Raw genomic sequence first — 10337 nt, forward strand, 5'->3', positions numbered from 1 at the left:
GAAGAATTTGGAAGTGAGTGTTCTAATCTTTAGGTACAAATGTGATATCTCTATTGTAACAGTCCAGTTTTGACCCTAGTCAGAACAGTGGTTTCGAGACCATGCAACCGATTCTAAAAAAATATTTTAATATTATTTTCTGTGTCTGTGATATGTGAATTTATATCTGTGAAGTTTCTGTGATTTAATTTGTCTGTTTCTGTGCTTAATTATGAAAAAGGATTTAATTGCGTAAATGATAAATTTGCATGTCATTTATTCAATGTGTTTAATTGGCATGGCTTTGGATTATTATGGCCTTATGTGGCAATTACTCCATTGACTTTATGAGTGGTCATAAATGACCTTGTTTTATGAAATTGATATGTTTATTAATGAGGTATATAATAGTAATTCATGCTTTACCATGAATTAAAGAAAACAAATTTCATGCATGTGTTCATAAAACACATATGAGAACCGAAAATCAAAGAAAATAAAGAGAAGAAAACCATTTTAGGTTTCGGCTAGCTTAATTATTGATTAAGGTATGAATTTTCGTCTGTTTTTGATAATTTCTACGTTTCTGTGATCGTTGCTTCGTATTCTTCAAAACCCATGTTTGAATTTCTGTTTCTGTTGAAGATTATGAAATGTGCCATTGATGATTATATGAGCTTTGTAATGTTTTTATATGGATTATGAAAGATATATGTAAGATTATCATGTTTTGTTCTTGAATTTTTTATGGAATAGAGCTATTTGGGCTAATTTGTGAAAATGAGGTTTTGAAGGACTAAATTGTGAATTAAATATGTTATTTGGGCTTGTATGGAAGCTATGTATATTCGGCCAAGCTATAGCCTTGGTGAATTTTGCATATTTGTGATTTTATGAAAAATAGACTAAATTGTCAAAGTGTGAAAATGTATAGGTTAAAATGCAAAGTGCCCTAAATATGTATTCATGGATTATTTTGAATGAAATGAATGATTGAATGGTTGAATTTGAATTGTAATAGATCAAGAACAAATAAAATCGGACTTAGATAGAGGGAAGTCCAAAATAGTTGAATAGTCGACTCGTTTCCGTCCGAAATTCTTACGAGGTAAGTCAAATTACAATTACTTGTTAAATTGACTAAATTCTGAGCATACAAATTTTAATCTATATTGGATGGCCTTGAGAGCCTGATGAATAAATTTCGAGAAAACTCTGATATTATACTAGTATCTAAAAAGCTCTATATGTTTCTAAAAGAACGTTGACATTGATCTGAGATATCGTGTAACACCGTGTCTGGGACACAGGCCTCGATTTGAGATTTATGTGTAAGACCATGTCTGGGACATAGGCATCGTATCTGATTTCGTGTAAGACCCTGTCTGGGACAGAGGCATCGATACTGAATTACAGGTAAGACCAAGTCTGGGACGTCGGCATTGTACCCGTTCATGAGTGTCTGTATCGTTTCTGAACTGCCTGATGATAGAATACAAGATATGGGAATGAATATATGAAATGTATAATCTATACGGGTACGTTTGTATCTTACTAAATTTCTGAATATGAAAGACTCTGTTTCTGTGAAATAATGAATGTGAAGTATGTATGAAATCATGGAAATGAAATATGACATGTATACAAGCAAATAAGCATGGTTAGGCTCATGAACTATTCTATGAAATGGTTATGAATTATTGTTGTTGATTTGTACTTTATATGATTTAATAGTTAAACCAATTGTATTTGGCTTACTAAGCTCTTTGTAGTTTACTCTGTGTGATTTATGTCTATTTTACAGTTATCGTAGCTACTGAAGGCTTGGGGATAGTTGAGGATTGTCACCACACTATCGAACTCATTTTGGTACTTTTGAAAGTGTAAATATTTTAAGTATGGCATTTATAGGCTAGAATGTCTATGTATTAAACTTTGATATGTATATATGTTATGCCATGAGAGTTGGCTAACAAATGGTACGTTTGTGCTTAGTTTTGGTAAATGGTTTGTGATGCCAAATTGTGTATGATTGTAATGGTTATATGGCCTTATATGTGATGATCATTCTGAAATATGCCAAATTAAAGAAATGGTAAGTTTAAGCATGAGTTAGAATGTGCCATAATTGAGCTATGAAATGAGCGTTTTGGCATGTTGTTGTAATAAGATTTTTAATGTGTTTTGGTATAGATTTGAATAGGTTGTTAAATGATGATGATTTAGTTATATTGAAGCATGTTATGAGAATGGAATTGGTTGAAATTTTGGTATAAATATTGTTTAATATTGCTTGTAGGAATGACCCAAAAAGGGTGGCAAGTTGGCTTAAACCAATCCTGCATTGTGCCATACGATCAGGGAAAACGGGCGTGTCATATGGCCGTGGGCTTAAGTCAGTAGCTAGCTAAGTATCACACGGCCATAGCACACGGGCATGTCTGTTGGCCGTGGGTGAAAGTCAGTATGTATGCCTTGTTTTGGCACGGCTGGTTCACATGGGCATGTCTGGTGCTCGTGTAAGGCACACGGCCTGGTCACACGGACGTGTGACCTCAATAGAATTGAAAAATTTTTCGAGTTTTGAAATTTATTAATGTGTTCGGTTTAGTTTCGACTGTCTCTAAAAATATGTTTTAGGTCTCGTAGACCTTCATAAGAGATGGATTGTAGATGATTGCCTATGTATTAATGTTATGTGATATCTGTGATTCTGAATTGGTCTGGAATGTTCTGTCTGTCTAGTAATGCCTCGTAACCCTAGTCCGATGACGGTTACGGGTTAGGGGTGTTACATCTATACTTGGAGAGTGATGGAATATGAATCACTCAATGTATTTGTGATTAAAAATAGTGGTGAGCAAGGCTCTGTATACAAAGGGAAACCAAACTGCATAAACAACTCTTTGGTGTCCTTTATTTTTGTTTGTACAGTTTTTAGTAGTGCTAAGCCGTAGTGACCACTACACAACATACGTTTCAACTTTTTTAAGCTTCTTGCCAAAAAAAATTCATTTTAAAAGGTTGCTATTTTTACAAAATTGAAAGTAAACAAAACTCAATACAACATACTCAAATCAAACCAAAATTTAATTTATACTAATCAAATTTCTTAAACCAAACAAACAATGTGATACTTACATATCTCAATCCTTAACTGCCAAAGTCCTAAAGAAAGAAGCAAAGTAGATATCTGACGAATGTTGACAAACTCAAATAAAATAGAAAAAGTAAGGAAAGAGTTTTCCAAAGATTATTGACGAACCCCAAATTGGAGCTTTGTAGAGGTGTTCAACCTGGATGTCACGGAGGCTGCCAAAAAGGTGTAAGCAAAAAGCTAAAAAGGTTCTCAATAAGGGGACCCTCAACTTTGCACTTTCTCATGCCTTTCTTTCCTGATTGGCTACTGGGTTTTTCACTGTTGACTTCCACCTAATTTTTTGCCATTAAGTCACCCCCTCCATGCCCTTATTGCATTCCTGTTTCATTAGTCCAACCTTTGGTGATTGGTTTTTGCTTCACTATCATACACTTACTGAAAAGTAATAATTTTTTTCTTTTCTGGTTTTTGAACTTCACACGAAAGCTTTAGTTTCTATGATTAATTTCACTTATAATTATTAAATTACTTTCACAATTATTATATACAATATGTTTCCCCATCCCTCTAAAGGAGGACTTAAGTTTTAAACTACAATACAAGACGGCCTGACTCACTCCGCACGATTTTTAGGTAAGATGTTTTTGGTTTGGACTTCATCAACTCTATTTCAAATTAAATAATAAAATATTTTTATTTAAATTTATTATAACAATATTTAAAATTTATATTAATAATATTAAAATATTTAATTAATAAACATTATCTAATAAAATTGTTACACATACTGTCACAATTACAATTATTAAAAATACATATGGATAATTATAACCAGAATTAATCTTATAAGGCATGATCGATAATTAGAATACATCCAGATCTATACCTTAATAAATATACACAAAGTTCACTTATAGTAGCACATAAATTAAAATGAATATTGTTTGAGAACTCACACATGATTTATATCTTAAAGTTCCAGGAGCATTAACTTTGTGATTAAGCTAAGGCCTTTTTGAGGTAGACCAACTTTGTCGAGAAAAGTTTGTGAAGTGTTGTTCGTCAAAAGCTGACAAACCCCTCAACTGGTCAATATTATCTGCAATGGGAGTTTTACCCCCCAACTCTAATAAAAGCCAAGTGCTTCAAGAAGTGGTAAATTCATAAAGTGAAAGCAGCTCGTCGAGTGTGATAAAGAGGACCATATAGATGGACATAGCCACCCACCAAAGACATCTCAACATTTATTCATGTAATATTTGAACTCATGTCTTATAACACTTATTAATAACTATACAACTACTTGAGTCAGCAATAATAAATATATTTTAATTTCGTCATCTTTTTCACTTTTTGTTTCTTGTTTAATAATTTCTTATGTAAATACATATTAAATTTTGATTATTTAATTATAACATTAACTTTGATATTTTTTTACTTTTATATTTTAATTATTCTTTTCATTATTGCAATTAATTAATTTTATATAAAATAATTTCACGAATCGATATCAAAGTTACATATCTTTTTAATTGAAGTCAGATATAATTTTTTATGAAATAAATTAAATATATTTAATTTTATATCATTTTAATATTTAATTAATATTTATTATTTTGTAATTAAAAAATAAACTAAATAAAATATATAAATAAATAATATGAATATAATTATTTTTATTTAAAATTTGCTTAATAAATAAATGTCAAGGAAGGTGTAAGAGAATTTTGGAGTAAAAGTGCTTGGTACCTGAATTTTAGCCTAATTGAAATATAATCTTATCTTTCTTTATTAAGCAAAAATCAAACATTTTCCTGTGTTGGCCAATTGGTATCCCTAAAACCCCAACCCTATCTATAGCGGCGAAATCCAGATAACAATACAATCTAATCTCCTTCCAATCATCTTCTTCCACGTGTACATAAAGTGCCACCCCCAATCAACCCAATCACCGTCACTTTTCCCCTGTAATTTTCTGACACTTAAGCCTCTTTCCCTTCCATATTGTAGATCCCGCTCTGTTTCCTTTCCCTCTTTAAAGGTCTCTTCTCTCTTTTTTTTTTCTTTCCATTTTCCCTCCATCCAAACAGAAATATGTGCAACAATAACAACAGTACTAGACGAAGCAAAAGAAAACCAAAGTCTCGTAGTTTTTCTCTGAAACATTCTCGGAAAACCCGAACTAAAACTAGGAGACCAAAGTACCTTAGCCTTCTTCACCTTGAAGAAAACTTACCCCAAATGCCATTAACCAACAACAACGAGAACAACAACAAAGAAATTGCAGATAAACAGCTTAATCTTTTCCCACTTCACCCTGAAAATTTAGTTGAAGATCGTGATACACAGTACGATAATGTTTCTTTGCTTTTCGACACGACAGAGGGAGATGGTGATCATGCTGTTACACTTAACGGTCTTTTAGACAGCGAAGGTAGTGATAATTATAAGAATGAAACGGCGACGGCGACGACCACGACGACGGCGACTACGGTGACGTCGGAAGAGAGTCCTTTGTCGCCTTCTTTTACGTATAGGGGGTATAACTGTGAAGATCGAACGAGGTTGTCGCTTGTACGGGCGGCTATGAAAGGGAAGAAAGAGAGAGATGAGAGTGAGGAGAAGTGGGTGGTTTATTCTGAGGTTGTGGAGAAGAAAGAGATGGAAGAAGTGAGTAGCGGCGGCGGAGGAGACGGTGGTTATGATGGCGGTGCATGGTGGAGTAAGAAGAAGATGAAAAAGTTGTTGGCTTTGAAGCTTGACTATGAGGAGATAATGAATGCTTGGTCTGATAAGGGCCCCCTTTACATTGAAGGAGAGTCCCCTCAAATTGTCCCTCACTTGCATCAACCTTCTCCCAATGTAAGATCTTAGCCCCTAATCAATCATTTCTTTTTGTTTTAACTTTTCTAATGTTAAAAGTTAAGAGTTTTAAGTTAATAAAAATATTTAATTTTGGGTTTATTTAGATTTCTTTTTATAAAATAAATTATTCAGGATGATTTTTTATTTAACTTAAAAATGTTTTTTATGCAGAAATTTTTTATGAGTTTGAATTTAATACGCTAACTATATGTATTAAAAAAATTATGTACAAGTCAAAATAAATCAATAATGGTGTATGGTAATAAATTGGAAGAGTATTGCATACATAGATAAATAATAATTGAACATCAGTTATAAATTAGGTGATGGAGGAAATAATCTTATATTTTTTTTATGTTAATTGATAAAAATGTGAAAGAAAGTGGCATATGGGGGGGGAAGTTGAGCCCATGCTAGCTTTGTTTCTATATGAGGTGATAATAGGCTCAATGTAGCTTTTGAAAATTATGTTTTGCACTTTTTGCTTTTCTCTTGATGGGCCCTAGTATACCTTTTAAGCCAGCTGGATTTTTCATTTTCGGCCCAGCTTTGTCACATTTTGTTCGTTGGTTGGTTGGTTGATATTAAAAATATTATATAGTTTTCCGTGACAATATTTTAAAATTTAAATTAAGTTGTGCGTCATCTTTTACCCTTTTAGGATAGCAAGCCTTCGGAAATATACCTACTCACTAAAAATAATAAGATTTCTCTCATTAATTAAATGCGGTCCAATGTTTTTGGATTGCTAACACCTTTTTGTTTTAACCCTTTGTTTTTTTTCACCGAATGTGTTGAAATGAAAATTTAAAATAAAATTAAGGGAAAATTATTTAATTTTGGAAATTTCTTTTATATTGGGCATGATTTCTAAATTAAACCCTAAATTTAAAAATTATTTTTACATTAGAGTTTAAATTAGGTAATTATTTTTACATTGAGTTTTAACTTTTTATCTAAGTTAATCTCTAAACTTGTTCACATCTGTTTTCCTCACATCTGTTTTAGGAAGTAACTTTTTTTATCTAAGTTCGACCCTAAATTTGAAAATTATTTTTATATTAGAGTTTAAATTAGGTAATTGTTTTCACCATGGGGCCTGAATTTAACAATTATTAACTTGAACTTGACAATTATTCTCAAACTAAAGTATGAATTCTAGGATTTTCAAGGACTAACTTGAAAAAAAAAATGTTCAAGTCCCAATATGGGGACAATTAAGGGTCTAACTTGAAAAATAAATTCAAACCCCAATGTGAAAAATTACTAAGTTCAAGTCTTAAAAAGTGATTTAACCTTAAATTTTTTTTTTCCAATATGATCGTGTGTACTTAATCAACCTGTCATGTATTATACTATAACTATGTTAATGGGACTTGGGTCTCGTGAGTTTTGAATAATAAATTAGGAATTAACATAGAGGTATACCTATGTTGATTGAGCAGGTGGTAATGGATGGTATGGGAAGTGCATCCAATGTGTGGAAGGTACCAGAAATGGCAAGTGATTTGAAGATAAAGGAAGAAATAGAGGAGAAAGAGGAATGGAGAAAAGGGCACAGAGAAGCAAGTGTGTTGAGATACAAAGAGAAGAGGCAAAATAGGCTTTTCTCTAAGCGTATTCGTTATGAAGTTAGAAAACTCAATGCTGAAAAGCGCCCCAGGTTGAAGGTACATACATACATGTATGCATGGGTTTTTTTTATTTTTGATGAATAGTTGGATTTTTGGATAAGTCTAATTGAAACTTGTATATTTTTACCGTGTTTCGCGTTTTGTAGGGTCGATTTGTGAAGAGAGATTGAGAAGTGGAAAGAGTATACTCAGGAGATGGAACAACTGTGGCCCTGGGTTGTTCAAATGACCCTTTATCATATTACAATCAGTGAGGGATTGAATGTGAACAATAGTTTATATCTGAAACTTGTAAATATGAAGGCTACGATCATTTGGAGCTAAACAGCTAACATTATTTTCCAAATTCTGCCTTGATTAAAATTATACATGCTCATGTAAAATGATTTCAATTGTGGATCACTAAAATCACAATAAGTTTAAACCTACGCAAAGTCTGGGTTTTGTAACATTTGCTACCATTTTTTTTATTTCAATACCCTAAACTATTTTCTTTTCCTCAAAAAAATGGATCAAAATCACGATTAAACAATGATTATGCTGACCACGGTGCCATACAAGATCGGCCTCTTAGTGTTTGTACAATGCCATAAAAGATCTTGACCAAAGTTATTGTCAATAGACTTATGAGCATTATGCGCAATTCATTTGGTTCAAATTAAGTTAGATTTGTGTCCGAACGGTGTATTACATATGAATATTGTTATCGCTCGAGATTATTCATTTCATGAGAATTGGAAATGCAGAACGGAGTAGATGACGGTTAAAGTGAATTTAGAGAAGGTTTATGATCGAATTCGTTGGGGCTTTATGGAAGATTCGTTAGTGGATGTTGGGTTGCCATCTGAGCTAATTCAGGTGATTATGAACTATATCTCTTCCCCCTCGGTGCAGATTCTTTGGAATAGTTCTTTCAACGAGAACTTTTGTCCAACAAGGGGTACTCAACAAGACGATCCTTTTTCTCCATATTTATTTGTCATTGGAATGGAAAGCTTGGGGACATCTTGTTCATGAAGCCGTTGAAAGTAATCTATGGAAATCAATCAGATTATCAAGTATGGCCCGCCAATTTCCCACCTAATCTTCACTGATGATCTAGTTCTATTTTGTGAAGCAGATGCAAAGCAAACTGGGTTTGTGAGTATGATCCTAGACCAATTTTACTATTTTTCAAGTCACAGGATTAATGCTCAAGAAACCAATATGTTTTCTCTTCGAACGTGAGCAGGGAAGATGCCAAGATCATTAGCAGAGAAATGGGTTTCCTACGAGTCAATGATTTGGGAGTATATTTGAGGATGTCTCATTGTCACTAAAGGGTAATGTTAAACTCACATTATATTTGTGGCCCACTAACCTAGTGCTTAAAAAAACCACTTACATAAGGTAATAACCAAAAAAAAAAAAGAAACATGTATGTTTCTATGACTTGTCATCTTCTCTCATCTATCGCATAAAATTTTTGGTGCAACAAAATCTAGTTAATATTGACAACTTGAAGTCAATTTGATTAAAAGAGTACAAAAAAGCCGAACTTTGAAACTATTAAATAATATTACTATAGAGATATTTATGTCCTTTAATATTTTTATATAATATTTTAAGAAACCTTAAATATTTATTTTAAAAAAATTACCTCCTATAAAGTTATTATATATGTATATATTAGATTATGACACACCTATAATGTGAGTGAAAATAAATTTATGTAACAAATATATTTATAAAACTTGATATTAAAAAAAAGCATTAGTTGAAATCATACGGTTAACCCATTAATTGTTATAATGTTTTGCATTTGAATACCATAAAATACATTTTTAGATTTCACCTAATTTATATGCAATGACAAAAATACCCTTATAGTAATGTTTATTATCTTATATGAAAAAAAATTATTGCAATTATTCAACTGAGTTAGGACCGGTTAATGACTAACAATATCTCAAACGCCCTTTAAATGTAATATATATAATTTATATTAAAAAAACTAACCACCCGCTGCTATAAAAACACCACCCTTCCTTTAAAAAAATCAGCAAACCATTAAGGCTTTGTTTAGTAGAGTAGAAAGAAAAATGGAAAGATGCAAAATTTAATATGTAGAAAAATAAAAATATGGAAAATATATATTTTTTTCTGTAAGTGTGATTGGTAGAAAAAAAAGATAAAGAAAAAAATAGAAAGAAAATGTCCATTGCTTGTAGAGTTGAAAAATAAAATGAAATGAAAGAAAATAAAATAAAACATTTGAATGATGCATAATTTTGAACTAAGATGCACTCCCTCTCATTTTCTTTCCCCTCATCATTTCAATTTGGAATGATTGATGTTTATGTATCAGGATGGAAAATGGTCCAATCTCTCATTTCTTTTTTCTTTCCTCTCACTTTTATTCCCTACCAAATACACTCAAAATTTATTTTACTTTTCACTTTTTCATTCTCTTCTTCCATCCCTCCACTTTTCCACCCAACTAAGCATACTCTTAAAGTTATACTATAGTAAAACCTCTATAAAATAATACCCTTGGGACCCCAAAAAATTATTATTTTATTGAGGTTATTAGTTTATCGACAAATTAATATTTATTAATTTAGAGAATATTTCATACCTTATGCATGTGATTTTTTTTGTTTATCAAAATCCAATATGCATGTAGGTGCAATGAATCAAAGTTAAATGGTTCATGTAACAAAAAGAAAAAAAAAAGAGTTAATTAATTGGTTCATGTAACCAAAAAGAAAAAAAGAGTT

At 31.7% G+C, this 10337-nt stretch overlaps 1 protein-coding gene across 1 annotated transcript; it reads left to right on the top strand.

The window, feature by feature from the left end:
* The first annotated feature begins 4853 nt into the window (after window positions 1-4853).
* LOC108454748 (zinc finger protein CONSTANS-LIKE 7-like) lies at window positions 4854-8006 on the top strand. Its single transcript, XM_017753309.2, has 3 exons — window positions 4854-5941; window positions 7390-7614; window positions 7725-8006. The coding sequence occupies exons 1-3, from the start codon at window positions 5174-5176 to the stop codon at window positions 7746-7748; spliced, it is 1017 nt and encodes a 338-aa protein (XP_017608798.1). The 5' UTR covers window positions 4854-5173; the 3' UTR covers window positions 7749-8006.
* Window positions 8007-10337: the final 2331 nt, after the last annotated feature.

The sequence above is a fragment of the Gossypium arboreum genome, chromosome 9 (assembly GCF_025698485.1).
Source record: "Gossypium arboreum isolate Shixiya-1 chromosome 9, ASM2569848v2, whole genome shotgun sequence".
In the NCBI taxonomy this organism is placed as follows: Eukaryota; Viridiplantae; Streptophyta; class Magnoliopsida; order Malvales; family Malvaceae; genus Gossypium; species Gossypium arboreum.